Source organism: Otolemur garnettii, unplaced genomic scaffold, assembly GCF_000181295.1.
Source record: "Otolemur garnettii isolate 467f Iridium unplaced genomic scaffold, OtoGar3 scaffold00021, whole genome shotgun sequence".
Classification (NCBI taxonomy): domain Eukaryota; kingdom Metazoa; phylum Chordata; class Mammalia; order Primates; family Galagidae; genus Otolemur; species Otolemur garnettii.
The window spans coordinates 18,487,204-18,505,046 of record NW_003852416.1 but is presented as its reverse complement, the minus strand read 5'-3'; the positions used below and the strand labels follow the sequence as shown (position 1 = coordinate 18,505,046).

Here is a 17,843-nt window from a genome sequence, read left to right as displayed (position 1 = left end):
CTGTGAAGTACAGCTGAGGAACTAGCTAGGTGCCTCTTCTCTTCTGAGGAAGGAGAGGGAGGGAATACTGGGAGATGATGACCCTCTACTTCAGTTGGGTGGACAGAGACCTATTTCTCCCAGGTGGGCTTAGAGCTGAAACATCTTCAGTGGCCCCTTTCCCTCTGGGGACGGCAGGGTAGAACTAAATGTGCATTTTGAGGGGCTGGGGGAAGAGGGTTCTGGAGAATAGATGAGCCCCTCTCCCATCCCATGTCTGCCCAACTGAGACAAAACAAACACAGTGACAAACAAGGCTGCTCCCTTCCCTCCACACTCCCTACAGTATGAAGCCTCCCTCTCCCCCCATCCAAGACAGCTGCTTTAGTGGAGGACTTGTAAATATACACATCATGGGATGGGGGCAAGGCCAGGACAGAGGGCAGTCACAAGCACTGGGAGGATAGGTCAGAAACTAGAGGATGGGCAGACAGAGACAACAGCAGGAAACTGTCACAAAGATGTGGCCTTTTATGGCCTCCCCACCCCATGGCATGCCTTTCTCAACTCTAGTCACCCCAGAGGAAAGGGAAAGAGATGGCAAAGTGTGTCCTTGGTCTGAAGCTCTCAAACTGTATAAAATGGTATGCATATCCCCTTGCCCCCACTCTCACCCCCACCTGGGCCCAGGGTCCCCACCCCCAATCTGCCAGGAGTAGGGAGGTAGCTGGACTTTTAATAGAGGGAGAGGGGGAACATGAGTGATTTTTTTTAAACTTACATTTTTAATAATATTATTTTTTTAAAAAACTTGGAGCTGGGATAAGTGGCAGAAGGGAGAAGGAGCCCAGAACTTTACCCTTCTGCTACCAGTCACCTAGGGAGAGAGGCATTTGACCAAGCCCCATATCTTTTAAGTCCCTAAGGGCTGTAGGTACAGATAACCCCAGGCTTGAAAGGGATAAAGTCAGGAGGATGGGGAACCCAGAATCTGGGATGAGGATGGAGGCAAATGCCCTGGGGGTGGTCAGGACATTTCTCAGAGACCCAGGGTCCATGTAGGCATCCACATGAGTACCCCCTTCCCCCAAAAGGCTCTGCAGGGGCCAGGCCCAGCCCAGGGCCACTGGGGGGCAAATCTTGGCACCTGCCCCCAGCGAGTCCAGTTCCTCCCTGAAGTGGGTGGATGGAGGCTGCCCATTTTAGATGCTCAGTCTCTTCATTCTGTCTTTTGCTCCCTGGGGCTGCAAGGGGCGGTGCAGGCAGAGCACTGGGTGGCCATGGCAGGGCCTTTACTGGGAGGCCTGTGATGTGGGATTCTCCGATTTGCTTTCTTGGCTGGATGGAGGCTTGCTGTTCCAGGGGCTGTTGGCGCCCAGTGCAGGGGAGTTGTTAAAGCTGTCCTCGTCGTCAATGCCGTTGGCCGCGTCAAACTGGGTGTTCTCCAGCCGGGTGATGAGCCTCTCGTCCTCGTCCCCGAACTCCCCGCCCATCAGGGTGGGCTCCCCCACCACCATCACATCCTGAGAGTGGTGGAGGTCCCCAAACATAATCGGGGCAGGGGCTCGCCCGGCCCAGGGCAGCAGACACCCCCAGAGTCCCAAAACCCACCCGGGAAGCTCAATAGCACCAACCCCTTCCTCATACCCAAATTAAAAACCCACTTCCTCTGACACTCTCAGCTCCTGAAATCCTTCTCACTGAAGGATGCCAGAGCACCACAACCTTTAGCCTCTATCAGTCTACTCTACCAGCTCCCTAGTCCATCTCCCCCAAATTTTAGGGTGCTCCTAAACTTCTGTCTGCAGTAAGAGAAGGAGCTGATCAAAAATAAAAGGGAGGGTGTGTACACGTGCATGTGTATGTATTCTAGATCCACAAACATTCAAGTCTGTGTGTCCCTCTATCAGTGTAAGCGTGTATGTCTGATGGTCTGTGTGCCCCAAGCTGTCTGTCCTTAACGTCTGTATGTTCTCTTGACTATTTCCATCTCAAGCCCTAACTTCCTATGCTGAGTCTGTGTGATCACACCATCCATGTGCCTGACAAGGACTTTCTCATCAGTGAAAGGTGTCAGTCCATCCTGGCAGAGTACATGGAGAAAACTACTTCTATACCTGCTAATGAGTTCAGGTTTGGAAAGGGGTCAAGGGTGAGCAGTGGGGCAGCCCAGAAGAGAGAAGAAAGCCGAGATGCTTACAGGTACCTGGCTGGAGAGGGCGAAGGTGCTGGCTGGGCTCTTCTTCTTGCTGTTGCTATTGTTGGTGTTGCCACCCCCAGAGCTCATGGTGCTGCCCCCTGACATCTTCCGTTTCCTCCGTTTGCTGGGCTGCTGCCGGGCCGGCTCCGCTGTGCCAGAGAAAAGAGACTCAGGTGGGAGAGTACCCTGGGCCAACCTGTTCTCCATTCTGGCTCCTAAGAAGCATAAACCTACCCTGATCCCAAGTTTGAAGAACCATGAATAAGGAAGGGGGAGGGGAACTTCATAAGGAGATAAAGATACAATCATGGGGAGTGGTGTCAGATCCTGCTTAGAGCAGGTGCAAGGCACTCACCGGGGGGTGCTACCATGCGCTGCCACTTCTGGAAAAGGCAGGTCTTGAGGCAGTCACGGGGGCTGAGGCTATAGGTCTTGTGGCGGGACATGAGCTCCTGCATGGGCTCAAGTATCACACAGAGCTGAGGGCAGACCAGGAGGTGGCTTGTTATGGGAGAGACACAGAGCCAAGAACAAATGGGATAGGGCAGAAACTGGTAATCAGAGACTCACTCGGAGGTAGTTGAGAGTGGAATTGGACAGCCCACACCGGGTGATGTTTTTAGAGAGCTGATCTAACATCTGGGGGTCCTGGGCCTAGAGAGGGAGAAAAGACAAGAACACTGACACCTCGGTTACCTCTGCTCACCTGCCCTATCATCTGAGCACTGTAACACTCCTGAGAGATTAATGTGAAACCCACTTTTCAGATGAAGAAACCCTAACCCTCTGTTTGAGGTCATAGTCAGGAAATAGCAGACCTTGTTCCCCCCCTTCCCACTGCCTGCTTTCACCCTTGCATACTCAGTGCTGCCCACAACTCACATGCATGGCAAGGATGCTACGGGGGATGAGCTCTCGGTGCTGCCGGATGCTGAAGTGCCATGTCTTTATTCGCATCATGTCGTCAAACATGAACTCCAGGTACAAGCGGCCCTCCACACACACCTGGGGACAGGCTTGTCACAACCCCGCCCCCTCCCCATATACCATTCCTCAAAGTGTGCCTATTAGAGTTCTCCCCTTTGCTCATAGCTCTGCCACTGCCACTTGCACATAAACATATGGATAACTGTCACAGCACTCCCTAACTCCATATAGCTGTCAAATCCCTGGCCTTTACACACACACACAAAGAAAAGCTCAACAGATCCTTGTCCTCCCTTCATGTAGCCAGTGATAAACCCATCTGCTGTAACAGTGGTTCTCAATCTTCCTAATGCCCTTTAATACAGTTCCTGTGGGTCGCAACCCACAGGTTGAGAACCACTGTGCTATAAGCTCTATGAGGACAGGCTTTTATTTACTTGTGTACCCCTTTCCAGCAAACTGTCACATACAAAATCAGTAAACATTTACTAAATGTTGCAGCTTATGGGCCCTCCCTTCTTATTTTGCCACTTCCCATTATCCCTCCCTGGAGAATAGCTGTGAGGACATGCTGGGAGAGAGGAGGGGAGTCAAACACAGGTGCCTCAGTATTCCACAACCAGCTGGGTTGCTGACCTGGGTGAACATGGGCTTGCCATGCTGGGTCACCATGCTGCCCTGGTCACAGTCGAGGGATACAAAGTTGCTGTGGAATGCCTCCTTGGGGTGCTTAAGCACATAGTACAGCTCTGTAGCACCCCCCTCAAAGATGCTGCGGAAGTAGCGTGGGATCAGGGTCCGGCCAATGGCTGTAGAGATGGGACAAACTCTTCAGGATAGAGGGACCACTAAAGATGCCAGGCAGATGCCTCCCTGCCAAGAGATATCCCTCAGCACTTCCAGGAGTGCAAGGAGAACTACACAGGAGGTATATACTGTCATGATAGGATGCCCCAGAAAACACTCACTATATCTCTTTGGTCCATCCTCCAGGCAGAAAGTGATGGTCAGCATGGCATCATCCTCAAAGAACTCAGTTGTGAAAGCATCCCACCACAGATTGTCACACTCCTAAGAAATACAGGGAGGTGTGTGTTTATGTATCATAATATATTTCACAGGGATGCCCTGGTAGCCCTCTGGTTCCCAGCCCCTTTTCCCTTGGCCATACCTCTGTCCAGTTCTGAAGTCGTTTGTTAAGCTCAAATATTCTATAGTCAGTTTGGTTGCCATATGGTGTGTGCCTCCTGGGGGATGTGAAGGAAAGAGGTCAGTAGAAGCAGAATATCCCTCTTCTCCCAATAGAAAGCACCTTTTTCCCCACTGAACTCCACTTACCCAATCCCCGGCTCCAGGTACGTAGGTGGGTACATGGGAGTTGGGCTGTGTAAGAAAAGAGGCCATGAGAAGAAGGGTGGAAGATAGGAATCATTTGGGGAGGGTTTCACCCCTTTCCCTTTCCAGGTAGGATTCCTCCTGGAGAAGAGTTAGGATGTGGGCAAGAGACTCACCCCACATCCCGATCCAGCATGGTGCCGGGATGGAAGGGGGGGAAGGCGTTGCCGTTTGGGGGCTCCTTCGGCGAGTACAGCTTGAATGACTTTGAGGAACAACCTAGAAGAGAAAGAATTTCCCTGAGCCACTCTTGGGAGCTCTCCTGAAAGCCTGCTACCTAGACTGGGTAGATAGGGATAGGTTTTTGGGGGGCTTTTTTGCAGTTTTTGGCCAGGGCTGGGTTTGAACCTACCACCTCCAGCATATGGGCCAGTGCCCTACTGCTTTGAGCCACAAGTGCTGCCCGACAGGGATGGGTTTTATGGAGCTCCCTGGCCTGACTGCAACAAGAGAGTAGTGGACTAGGGGAGGGGACCACTCTAGGGAGTACCTATCTCGCCTTCTACATCTGGCCCCAATTTCATTTTATTAAGAACCCAGGAGTAGGCAGGGTGCAATGCCTCATGCCTATAATCTTAGCACTCTGGGAGGCTGAGGTGGACTGGACTGCTTGAACTCAGGCATTAAAGACTACCTTGAGCAAGAGTGAGACCCCATATATTTTCTAAATATAGAAAAATTAGTTGGGCATTTTGGCAGAAGCCTATAGTCCCAGCTACTTGGGAGGATGAAGCACATGGATTGTTTGAGCCCAAGAGCCTGAAGTTGCTATGAGCTATGATGCCACAACACTCTGTCTCAAAAAAAAAAAGAAAGAAAGAAAGAAAGAAACTAGAAGTATTCAGCCTTAATCCCAGCCAAAACCCAAGTCTCTACTTCTTCCTTTTTTTGGAGACAGAGTCTTACTTTGTACTTTGTCACCCTCAGTAGAGTGGTGTCATAGCTCACAGCAACCTCAAACTCTTGGACTCAAGCAATTCTCTTGCCTCGGCCTCCCAAAGTAGCTATGATTACAGGTATCTGCCACAATACCTGGCTATTTTTAGAGACAAGGTCTCGCTTGGGCTCAAGGCTGGTCTCAAACCTGTGAGCTCAGGCAATCTACCTGCCTCAGCCTCCCAAGTGGTAGGATTACAGGCATGAGCCACTGCGCTCGGCCCCAAGTCCCTACAACTTGGCTGCGCCCTGGGTGACAGAAAAGAAATTGAAGCTGGAAAGAAATGTCAATATCATAGAAAATTCAAACATTAGAGTCTAATTTTTATACCCCCCCCTTTTAACTAGTTTCATTCCATCATCACAACAACCTGTGAGGTAGCAGGGTTGACCATAACATTCCCATTTTACAGATGAAGTAACTTGCCAAGATCATACAGCTAGTAACTGGCAGACCTAGCCCTTGAGCTCAAATCTTCTAATTCCCATATCCTACACTATTTCTACTTTCTGACCCCTTTATGGCAAAGACCTCTAGAGACAAAGGTAAGGAAGGAGAAAGGGGGACTTTGTGAACTCTCTGCCCCTCCTCCACCTCCAGGGTCTCAGGAGAGCAGGGGATAGCAAGATAAGGGGGGGGGGTGCCTGTTGGGTACCACCCATCAGATAACCAGTTGGGCCTTCTACCTCCCCACCAACGGACACTCCCTTATCAGCCCAACCCCCACGCCCACCACGGGTAGAGTATTGTCTTCAAACCAGAAACCCAAAGCCTCAACCCTTTTTCTCTTCTGAGCCTTGTAGTGGGGGAGGGAAATAGATGAGCCTCTTCTGGATCCCATTCTACTTACAAATAAAAAATAGAAGGTCTGGCAAGGAGCCTGTATTCTAGGGGGCTTAGTCTAGGAGGCAAATGGTAACTAGTCAGGGGTCTCTGACTAGTTTTATGTGCCATGTGCACATGTCCCCTCTTCTATCTCATCTAGCAGCATATGGTTCCTGGCATACAATTTTCTGACTGGAAGAAGTGTTAAATTTATAGCTGGGTATAAACCGAGTACCCCTGCCACTCTGTGTTTTCCTTCCCTACAAGATAGGGGGGAAACTGAGGCACAACCCCAAAGGTTCTGATACCAAACATACTTCCACAGGTCCCCAGAACCTTACTGCATTTGAAAGAGTAGCTATAGTAGCTACATCTGAGCCCCCTCCCCAATTTAGATACTAAATCTATTTTGTTCCTTGGGGAAAAGAGACAAAAGAAGACCCTGTGCCAAAATGTGTCATTTAATTCTCTCCCCAGGGCCCCCTCCTCACAATGTAGGCAAAAGGAGGGTCCCAGAGGGGCTCAGACTACACAGTCCCTGAAGGTACCAAGAGTCAGAGCCAGTGTGTGTCTGCACACAAGTGTGCCTCATCCTGCCTGGCAGGCTTCCACCCTCAGCTCGCCCCAACATGCCTATCAAGGGTTGGAACCCAGCAGCCGCAGGCAGGATCAAGGTGCCAGCAACAGGCCCTCACTCCACATCCACATGCTCCAAAAACAGCACACACAGCTTTCCCATGCCAGTCTGGACTAAGCCTGTGTGTCTCAGGAAAGAGTCCTCACCCAGTTCCAAGTGTCTCCACTCCACAGATAGGGAGACTAAGGCCATCAGGAAAGCCCAAACTCATACAATCCACCAGAGGCCAGGCCTGGGTAATGAATCCCACAGCCTACATTCTCAGACCTGGCCCTCATCCCCTACCTAGACAGTCCTTTCCTCCAAAGCATAACTACTCCTGCCCCCTTAATTTCATAGCCACTTGAGGAAGAAATGTCAGCTGAAGAATCTGAAGAGAAAAAATGCAGGATACATGGGTCATCTTCAATTCTGAAAAAAGCCTCAGAGCCTCCTATTCCCTCTCTAAAGAACAGACAAACATTGCCTAAGGCTGGGTAATAGTTTCGAAGTGCTGAAGCCCAGAGCTCTGGGGCCTCTGTTTATACCTCCAGTGAATGGACACAAACTCAGCATCTCTCCAGAGCCATAGCAACTCCTACAAGCCCCAGCACAAAAAAGGGAGGGACATCACCCAGACCATCTGTCCCTCCGGCTGCCTGTCCCCAGCAGCAGGGATACAGGGAGCAAGGTGGGGGTGGAGGGGATATGTCATCTAGCCCTGGAGTCAGACATAGCCACCCTCTAGCAATCTGGGAGCCTTTAGGGAGGGGGAAGAGAAGAGTCCAGAACTAGTAAAGTTTTCTCAGGATGAAAGCTGCCTCCTGGGGTTGATGGGGGGGCACCTCCAGCTGGGTTTCCCAGGGTAACCAGCCAGACCTGAGGGCGGGGCCCCTCCCTTTGGGGCCTGACCATAGGTCAGCAGGCCTAAGAGCCCTGGCCTGGCCTCTACAAGCTGGGGGACTTCTCCCCAGTCAGCACACCAGGCCTGGTACAGACTGAGGGCCTTCCGCCCAGCCCCGACAGGCTTGCAGGGTGCCCAGACTTACCTGGGAGAACTGGGGGGCCAGGAGAGGTGCGGGGAGCGGCTGGAAGCCCAGAGGGGCCCTGGCAGGGGTAAGAACTGAGGGGGGCCCAACTTCAGCTGCTCATGTCCCGAGTGGGACAGACAGGCCTGGCTGGGAGCTCCACTCCGCCGGCCGCACAAAGACTCGCACGCACGGCCTCGGCCCGCTCCACGGTGGCCACAGCACCGGGGGAAAGTTACAATGGCCACTGGGCTGGGGGCCGGGGGCCAGGGGGCCAGCCCGGGTGGCGGGGGGCCGCGGGGAGTCCGGAGCCTTCTTTGTTTGCAAGGTTTCCCTCAACAATGGCTGCTCCGCTCTTTCCTCTCTCCTCCTCCTCCTCCTCGGATCTCCCCGCCGCCGCCTCTTGCTGCCTCTGCCTCCGAGCAGCCCGCCCGCCTCCCCAGGCCACCGGGCCCCTCTGCTGGGGGCACCAGGAGAGGCGGGGCCCAGCACTCACACTCACTCACACTCGCACACTCAGACACACACGCAGCGCCGCCGGCTCCCTTCCTTTCCTCCCTTTCTCTCCCTACCTCCCTCCCTCCCCGCTCGCCCTCTTCGAGCCTCTCTCAGAATGAGGCCCCAGGGCGGGCGGAGGGTGGAGCTGCCCCTACCGGCCCCGCCCCCTCCATGCGAGGCAAGGGGAAGAGCGAGAGAGGGAGGGAGGGAGAGAGGCAGGCTGGGACGGAGGGACTGCTGAGAAAAACAAAAGAGAGACAGAGAGTAGGAGAGACAGGGGACTGATTGGGCCGGGAGAGACCTGGATGGAAGGAAGGCTTGTGGGGGCCAGGAACAAAATGCAGGCTCCCCCTCCAAGCCCCAGGGGTGGTGCTCAGGAGTGAGCAGAGGACCCAAAGCCACAGGCAGGGATGCAGAAGAGTCCGCTCCTCTCAGCAGACTCCTCAGTATCTTCAAACCACCTTCCATAACTCCCCCAAATCTCTCTTCCTCGGTTGAAAGCTGGGCTGGGCTGTCACCCTGGGTTCCCCTGGTGAAATCCCAGAGCAGCTAGGGGGAGGCTCCAGGGGGTGGCTCCAGGGGGTTATTTTTGACACAGACACATTCTGACTTCAGTCTGTAAACACTAATCGGAGGGAAAGGGACCCTACAGGCTTCCCTGCCCTCAACCAACCCAGCTAAGTTCCAAGCCCTGCCTTAGATTCTCCTTAACAAGAAGCTCCTTCCCCACCACTACTAGTGAAGACCTGTGGCTGCCAGGGAAAGAGGTGCTGTTACAGCTACAGAAGGCAAACTTACCCATCTATAGGTTTCCAGAGGAGGCCTAGTCTATTGCTGAATCCTTCCCACCACCCAGGGAAAAAAAAGAGTCAGTGGACCCCTTTTTCCAATCCAGTGGGGGGAGAGGGGAACCCAAGGGAGAGGATATTTCTAAATCTTGGCTAGTGGTCCGGGCTCTTCTAGACAAGACAGGAAAAGAAAAACCCTTTCGCACACGCGCGCGCCCGCTCTCTCTCTCTCTCTCTCTCTCTCACACACACACACACACACACAGAGGAAGGTACCTCCAACTTCCTTCTTTGCAAATTGAGTGTTTGCTCCTCTACTTGCCACCCCACACACATACACACACACTATATTTATACATAACTCCAAGGACTGGATATCTCATGACATACACACTGGTAACTGTGTGAACATCTGTACACATAAATAACACATCTAACTTTCACAGAAATCATGTACTTGATACACGCTTCAACCTGCGATCTATCTTAAACCCTTAATACTCAAACCCTGCATACACCCACATCCACACACACAATGTCATACACACCTACACACCAGGACCTGTAACTCTCATGTACCCTGACCCAAACACACACCCTGAAGCTGTATTATTCCCCCTAAACCTATGACAGACTACCACATATACCCCCTGATCATTTGTTACACTTAATCCATAAACTATCCTCCCTAAACCTGCACACCATTCCTCATCTCTAGGTGGCCATATGATCCACCCCAGTGTTCACAAACATATTAAAATCTATGACATTTAGTCAGACCCTGAAACATACAGCCTACCACCATGACTTAAGACATTCCCACTGACTCCCAAATTTATAACCCAGGGATAGCCACACTCCTCCCCCATTGACAGGACAATTCTTTTTTTTTTTTTTTTCCTTTTTTCTTCTTTGAGACAGAGCCTCAAGCTGTCCCCCTGGGTAGAGTGCCATGGCATCACAGCTCACAGCAACCTCCAACTCCTGGGCTCAAGCGAGTCTCCTGCCTCCTCCTCCCAAGTAGCTGGGACCACAGGCGCCCGCCACAACGCCCGGCTATTTTTTGGTTGTAGCCGTCATTGTTGTTTGGCGGGTCCGGGCTGGGGATTCGAACCCGCCACCTTAGGTGTACGTGGCTGGCGCCCTAGCGGGTTGAGCTATAGGCGCCGAGCCGACAGGACAATTCTTACCATTTATTTTCTACCTTTAAACTTTCCAAAGTGTATTCACAGGCAGTACCTCAAGAGATCCTTAGTGCACATAAAACCAAATATCCTAACAGTGAGATCGTGATAGGAGGGCCCTGGGGCTAGAACCCTGGTTGTCTAACCCTACTAGATACAAGCCCAGCCCTGAGGCATTGCAGCCATTCCTACTCCCATATCCCTCCAGGCCTCAAATGACTGCCCACACGGGGGAAGGGGGGGTGGGTACATGCTCTGGCTTCAGCCCCCCAGCCCAGAGCTCAGAATCCCTGCCAGCCCTTCTCCTCAAATTGGGGGAATTTTAAGGGCCCTCCTGTCCTACTGTGGGGAAAGGGGGAATATCAATGCCAAGATGTATCAAGACTCTGGCATATTATCCAAAACAGGCCCTTTCCTAGTTCTCCTTCTCTAGCAAGTCTGCTCCTCTCCCTGCTCTGACCCCAATTCCCCCGTTGCACAGGGGCAGAAGAGGTTCAGTCAAAGAGTCTAAGTAAGAAGGCCTTAAAATTAGTGGTAGGCAAAGCAGCAAAAATGACAAAGATGATGAAGGAGAGTATTCTTCCTGCAGGTGAGGATTCAAAGGACAGCAGCCAGCCCTAGCCCACAGGATGAGGTACCAGCACTGCCCCCTGCCCGGGCCCCTGGGGCTCCCTGACCCAGGCCTCCAGTGTGCCTGCCCCCCTTCCTTTGTCTGTGCCCGGCCTCCCGTTGGCCTGGCGCTCTGCCATCCTCCTCTCCTGGCTCCCAGCCGCCACCACTGCTGCCTCCTCCCCTCCCCCTACTCCTCCCTGCCTTAACCCTTCTGAGCCACATGCTGCCCCAGACAGGGCCTGGCCCCCTCAGCATCTTGCCCAGGATGACGCCCCTAGCAGAGGTTCTCCCTGTCCCTAGTCATTTTAGCCACAGAAGCTGTTCCCCACCCTAGGAGCACTATGGGAGTTGGGCGTGTGTACATGTCTATCTTGTGGTGTGTCAGCGTGTGCATGTGTGTGGGTCTGCGTGTGCTCTGGCTTCCCTCAGTCACATGTGTGGGGCATGTGCTGTCTCTGCCCGGATGGGGGAGGAGGAGGAGCCCGGAGACAGCAGAGCACAAAGGAGAGACTCAGACAGTCAGGCAGGCAGGCAGCAGGCAGGCCTGCCAGGGCGCCTTAGCCCTCACCTCAGGGCTGCTCAAGGTTGGGGGGGTGGGGACCGGTCTTTGGGTCTGGACTGCTACATGCCACTATGATGCCCTTGTGTCCAAGCATGTGCTTCCACCCACCCATGCAAGCCAATCCCTTCTTTCACCCTAACTCCTACCATTCCCCATCTCCAATCTACTCTCGAGCCCCTCCCCACGTGGTTCTCCTTGAAGTCTAACCTCCATTCACCCTCTGTGGCATCAAGCCATATAATGCTTCTTCACAATCAGGAAAAAGACTCCCCACTCTTAGCCATTTTTTGCACCCTCTCCCTCAGTCAGGCCACCAGACACACAAAAGGAACATGTCTTTTAGAGAACTGACTAAAGCTGTCTGTCCCCTTACCTTCAAACACAGACACACATATCCCTGGGCATGTGTCCTCTTCCTTTCCCCATGCTGTTCCCAAAGACACTGAGGAGGAAACTTTCTCTCTCCTCCCACTGGAGCCAGGTACCCTGAGTCAACTTCAGGGCCAATCTCCCGTCTACCTCCAACCTGACAACCTTCCCCCTGCCCACTGTTTAAAAGAATGAAGAATCAAAAGTTAAGACTCCAGCCTGTAGCTTGTTTAAAGCCTTAGTTTCTGCTCTTATCGTGTGCAGTGATGGAGGTTCAGGCTTCTGGGGTGGGCTCAGAGCATGGAAAGATCTGAACAGGGTACCCAGCATGAAACAATTATAAAGGAGAAAATACATAAAACATGCACACCAAACTGGTAGGGGGGGAGATGATGGGGACAGGCAGGATTCCAGCTTGGCAAAGCTCTTCCCTCCCCTCCTTTTCTGTACCCTCTGCAGCAGGAGCCAGGATTCCCATACCTAGATATTCTAGGATCCTCGGGGTCTCTTAGCCTTGCCTCTGGGTCCCATACCCCTTAAACATCAGCCTCAGAAGACACCTGAAGTGTGTGCCCAGCCCAGCTTGGCCTAGGTCACATGATTTTCAAGGAAGCTTCCGCACTGGCAGCTTCTCTTGGGGATTGGGGTGGGAGGGTGTAAGTATGGGCCTCTTAGAGAGCTGGGCATCTGGAGGGGTGAAGGGTCAAAACCAGGCTAGATTCAGGGATACTGACTTCCAGGAGAAAGCTGACGATAGCCTGTGACAGAAGGGCCAACTCCAGGACCCAGAGTTCTGGGGACAGGGACAGACAGTATGTTCTAAGGCCCTCTGTAGACTACCTCTCCAGTCACATGGCTCCTCTATTTCTCCTGGCAGTGAAGTAGAACTTCTTCTCCTCCAGGAAAAAAATCAGACCTAGGCTGTCCCTGGCAAGAGCTGGTATGTGTTTGGGGGATTCAAGGATCTAAGCCTGGGTCCTCTCTCAAGTTTTCATTTTGGAATCAAGCAATTGCTCCCTCCAGTTCACCACTCCACAAATCACTCTATTTCCTAGCCTGCCTGGGGCTGCCAAATTCCCCCTCCCACTAGGGCAGAGATGTCAGACCCAAGGGCCCAATTATCTGGCACCCCCTAGGAGTAACTTCCGTCCCTCAGGAGGGCCACCCTTCCCTGGCAACAGGCAGGAAAAGTTGAATGGGGGACAAGATGGGCCCCAACCGATACCTCCCTGCAAACAGGGTCCACAGAAACAGCCTGAGAGGGGGTGTCACAGGCAATAGGTAGCAGGGAAGGGGGGGGGCGACCCAAGCCAGCCAATCACAACTCTATGATGACCTGAGGGGGGGGTCAAAAGTCCAGAGTTACTTCTGATTGGCTAACCACCTGGAATTCTGAGAATTTCAGCCCCCCAGCCCCTCCCCAATTAGCCTCCACCCCCACCTCAACAAACAAGCAAACAAACAAAAAACATACACTTAAGGCTACCCACAGAGCCTCCTCCCAGTGCTTTGGAGCTGCTGCGCATTTACACAGAAGGGAAGAAGCCTCTCTGCCGGACCGAGACCCCGCATGCTCCTTACAGCCCCCATCTTCCCCCCATGCCATCTACGCCCCCCAAAGTTCTTGCCAAACATGCGGTGAGGGATCTGCGAGGAAGGTTAGGCAGGGAGGGGCCAGGCTGCCGCGCGCCCCACTCACCAGGACAAGCACAGCCCACTGACATCTTCACATCGCCCGCCGCTGGGGGCCCAGCCGAGTCACGGTGCCCGCCCCTCGCGGGGACAGGCCGGGCATGAGCCGCTGCCGCCGCCTGCGGCCCCCGCTGCCCTCGCAGCCGGCCCGGCCTCGGCCCGGTACGCGCGGCCCTGGTCTGCAGCAAGGGGCCTGTCAGGCGCTGAACAGACAGGAAGGAAGCCAGGCAGGAAGGCGAGCTGCCTCTGCGTGTGTGCGTCCCGGGAGTGTGTGTCCGTGTGTGCGCGTGTGCGTGTGCGTGTCTGTGCGCTCCCGCCGCCCTCCCCGTCGTCGCCGCTCGCCCCCCTCTCCCTCGCGCTCGCGCTCTCGCTTTCCTTCTCTCTGGCGTCGACTCTCCAGCCCCAGCTCCGCAGGGCCGGGCTTTATTAATATGCTAATTGTCCTGCTAGTGGGAGGGGAGAGCAGTGTCAAAGTGACCCGGGCGAGCGCTGTGCAAGGGACTACGTGCGTGCGCCGAGCGGCGGGCGGCGAGGGGCAAGAGCGTTCAGGGAACTGCATGCATGTGACGCAGCTTTTAAAAAAGGAGACGGAGGCAGAGACCCCAGAAAGGAAGGGCGAAGAGGGATATGAGGCAAAGCCTCACTCTCGGTGTCGGTCCTCTGGGTGGCGCCGGGTTGGGAGCAGAGCTGAGCCGAAGCGGGAGCCGGCACTGAGGAAGGCGGAGCCAGGGTGGGCGGTGAGATTGTAGCTCTCTTTCCACCCGGGCCGCGCTCCAGGACTGCCGACCACCTGCCTGTGGTCCCTGCTGAGACCCCAGCCTTATTTTTAAGACCCCTTATTAAGCGTCCCTACTCCAAGCTGTTTGGGGGGCGGGGGAAGGGGCAGAATCCTAGTTTTTGTAGCAACCCTCAACTCAACCTCTCCCTGAATTAACCATTCCTCCTTTGCCTGTTAAACCAGTTGGGACGAGAGTTAAAACGGTTAATTAAGTGGGGTCCCCGCCCTCCCTAGCCTAAGGGCCAGGGATCTGCGTTTTGCTGGGAGGAGGGGACTACAGAATGACCACCAGGTTGGACTTGGGGGGGGGGCGAGATACACAGGCCCTCCTCCTCCTGGCAGGCTCTGACACATCATTCAGAACACTCTCCTCCCTTCCCCCTTTTCTCCACCCAGCTTTGGCGCCTTCCTCCCCCCATCCTCCCTCTCCTCCCCACTCCTCCTGGAAGCTACTCTCCTGTGAGGGCTTCGGAGACTGAGAACAGGAACCAGACCCCTCCAGTGCCTCCAGCCCGTAGAGACATTGGCCAGGGGTGGGAGGGTTGCTGGGGAGGGGATGATCTGGACAGTCAATGTCAGGAACACGCCTTCCCCAGGGAGGAGCCTTCCAACCTTCAGGCATTCCTCAAGGACTCCCTAACCCAGCCGTAGGAGGGGAGGGGCTCCATCTCCATCCTTTCCCAAAAGCTCAGCCTTAGCTGCCTCATAAACAGGAAATACCTATCAGCCAGGAAGGAGAAGGGGAGAGAGGCGTGGAGCAGAGTTGGCCTCCTCAATCTTGGGGGTCCCCAGTTGCTAGCTTCTCTTCCTTAAGCTTCAGGGTGGGCTTCAAGGGAAGATGCTGGGGACCTGGGCTAGTTCCCTCATTCTACTGTATCAGGCCCAGACTGGGTAGGGGTTTCTCCCCTTTGTTACTTGGAGGGGAATAAAAGGCTGTTTGATTCCCTCACTTTGGTTCAGAGTCTGCACAGCTGTCTTGACTGGGTGAGGGTTACAGATGTGGAGGCTTAAGTGTTTATGAAACCCCTTCTCGACACCTTAGGTTTTTGCTGTTGGAGCATGAAAGGATGGAAGGATGCAGAGTCTGGGGTTTGAAAAAAAGGGCCTGGGGCTGTGCCTGAGGCTCAGTGGGTAGGACACCGGCCCCTTATACGGAGGGTGGAGGGTTCAAACCGGCCTCAGCCAGCTAAAACAGCAGTGGCAACTACAACAAAAATACAGGTGGGCACCTATAGTCCCAGCTACATGGGAGGCTGAGGCAAGAGAATCACTTAAGCCCAAGAGTTTGAGGTTGCTGTGAGCTGTGACACCAAGACACTCTACCGAGGGAGACTCTGTCTCAAAAAAAAAAATAAAAAAGAAAAAGAAAAAGAATAAAAGGGCCTGCCTAGGAATGGGGACCTCCTTCTCCTGTGCTTGGGAAGTGCAGAGAGAGCTCTACACTGTGGATTTTCCCACCCTAGTTTTCCTGTCCTCATCACCTGGGGACATGACTGAAGCCATCCACATTCGCACAAGTATTTCCTTGGCAGCATCCCCTGCTTGAGCTCACTCCCTCCCCACATTCTCCCAGAGGTCAGCACTAGAGTGAGTAGAGAATACCTAAAGCCATAGAACACGGACTTGGATTTGTTTACCTAGGTTTCAATCCAAGCTTTGCCCCTCACTACCTGAATGACCTAGAGTAGATAGCTCACTACTCTACTCTGAGCTCTCCCTTTACCCTCTGTAATCATTATGTACAGCATCATGAGACTCAAACTAGATAACGTACACCCAGTCACCTAGCCTAGCCTAGTGCCAGCCACATAGTTAATACTCAGTAGACATTAGTTTGTTTCTTCTTCTTCTTCTTTTTTTTTTTGGAGACAAATTTTCACTATGTCACCCTCAGTAGAGTGCTGTGGGCATCACAGGTCACAGCAACCTCAAACTCTGGGGCTTAAGCTATTCTCTTGCCTCAGCCTCCCAAGTAGCTAGGACTGTTACAGGCACCTGCCACAACTCCCAGCTATTTTTTGATTGGAATTGTCATTATTGGGTGGCACCTGTGGCTCAACAGAGTAGGTCGCTGGCCCCATATGCCAGAGGTGGTGGGTTCAAACCCAGCCCCGGCCAAAAACGACCAAAAAAAAAAAAAGGAATTGTCATTGCTGTTTAGCAGGCCGGGGGCCGACTTGAACCCGGCAGCCTCGGTATAGGTGGCTGGCACCCTACTCACTGAGCTACGGGCACCAAGCCTCTTTCTTCTCTTTTTGAGATTATCTATATTCCAAGAGTGTTAGGATGGGGCTGGATTGGCAGATGATTTGAGATGGTGTGTGTAGAAGGGACTGTCTTGACTCCTTTCTCTAATGTCCTTGAATTTGCCTTCCTCCAGTCCTCTGACCACTTATCCCTAAGGCCAGTCATTCCAAATAACTAGCTTGGCCAGATTCCATGGTGATCACCAATCATCTGGGTAGATGAGGAGTATTACAATCCACCCTAAAAAGGTCTTTGCCTCCTCTGAATCTGAGGTTTCTCTTAGATTACACATATGGATGTGGAAGGCAAGGGAAGAAGATAAAACCGCATTTGTTTAGCATGCAGTAGGGCAGGCACTGTGTAAGATGTTTTAAATCTGTGATTTCATTTACTTTTCAGAAGGACCTTTTTTTTTTTTTTTAAAGTAGCTAACTTTATTGTTTGGCAGGCTTGGACTGGATTCGAACCCACCAGCTCTGGTGTATGTGGCTGGCACCTTAGCCACATGAGCCACAGGTGCCGAGCCATTCACAAGGACCTTTAAAAGAAGGTGTTATTACCTAGTAAACAAGCAAGAAAACTGAAATCGGAATTCTTTTTTTTTTTTTGGTCTTACTCTTGTTATATAGGTTGGAGTACATAGGCATGATCATAGCTCACTGTAGCCTCAAACTTCTGGGCCAAAGCCATCCTACTGCTTCAGCCTCCAGAGCAGGGGTCCTCAAACTTTTAAAACAGGGGGCCAGTTCACTGTCCCTCAGACCGTTGGAGGGCTGGACTTTGGGCCCTGGGACGAGTCAGCTGCTAAGTGGGCAGGCAGAGGTGGCAAAAACACCCTGCGGGCCAGATAAATGTCCTAGGTGGGCCATAGTTTGAAGATGCCTGCTCCAGAGTAACTGGGGATATAGGTGGTTGCACCGCTGCACCCAGCTAATTTCAGGGGGAGGCGGGGGACAGTCTTACTTTGTCACCCTTGGTAGAGTGCCATGGCGTCATAGCTCACAGCACCCTCATACTCTTGGGCTCAAGCATTTCTTTTCTTTTTTTTTTTTCAATTATTATTTTTTTGTAGAGACACAGGGTCACTTTATTTATTTATATATATTTTTTTGAGACAGAGCCTCAAGCTGTCCCCCTGGGTAGAGTGCCATGGCATCACAGCTCACAGCAACCTCCAACTCCTGGGCTTAAGCGAGTCTCCTGCCT

General features: G+C 52.9%; 1 protein-coding gene across 2 annotated transcripts; it reads right to left on the bottom strand.

Moving 5' to 3' along the window:
• Nucleotides 1-744: 744 nt before the first annotated feature.
• On the bottom strand, nt 745-13,977 carry LDB1 (LIM domain binding 1). 2 transcript variants are annotated; one of them, XM_003787229.3, is made up of 11 exons: nt 13,620-13,977; nt 4,618-4,720; nt 4,445-4,489; nt 4,278-4,353; nt 4,075-4,177; nt 3,743-3,915; nt 3,062-3,184; nt 2,750-2,833; nt 2,535-2,658; nt 2,180-2,328; nt 745-1,502 (listed from the first exon to the last, which is right to left on the bottom strand). In XM_003787229.3, exons 1-11 carry the CDS (start codon nt 13,642-13,644, stop codon nt 1,272-1,274), a joined length of 1,236 nt encoding a protein of 411 aa, XP_003787277.1. In that variant the 5' UTR covers nt 13,645-13,977; the 3' UTR covers nt 745-1,271. The 2 variants fall into 2 exon arrangements, with proteins under 2 accessions (XP_003787277.1, XP_012659122.1); XM_012803668.2 differs by having other exon boundaries at nt 746-1,502; nt 2,186-2,328.
• Nucleotides 13,978-17,843: the final 3,866 nt, after the last annotated feature.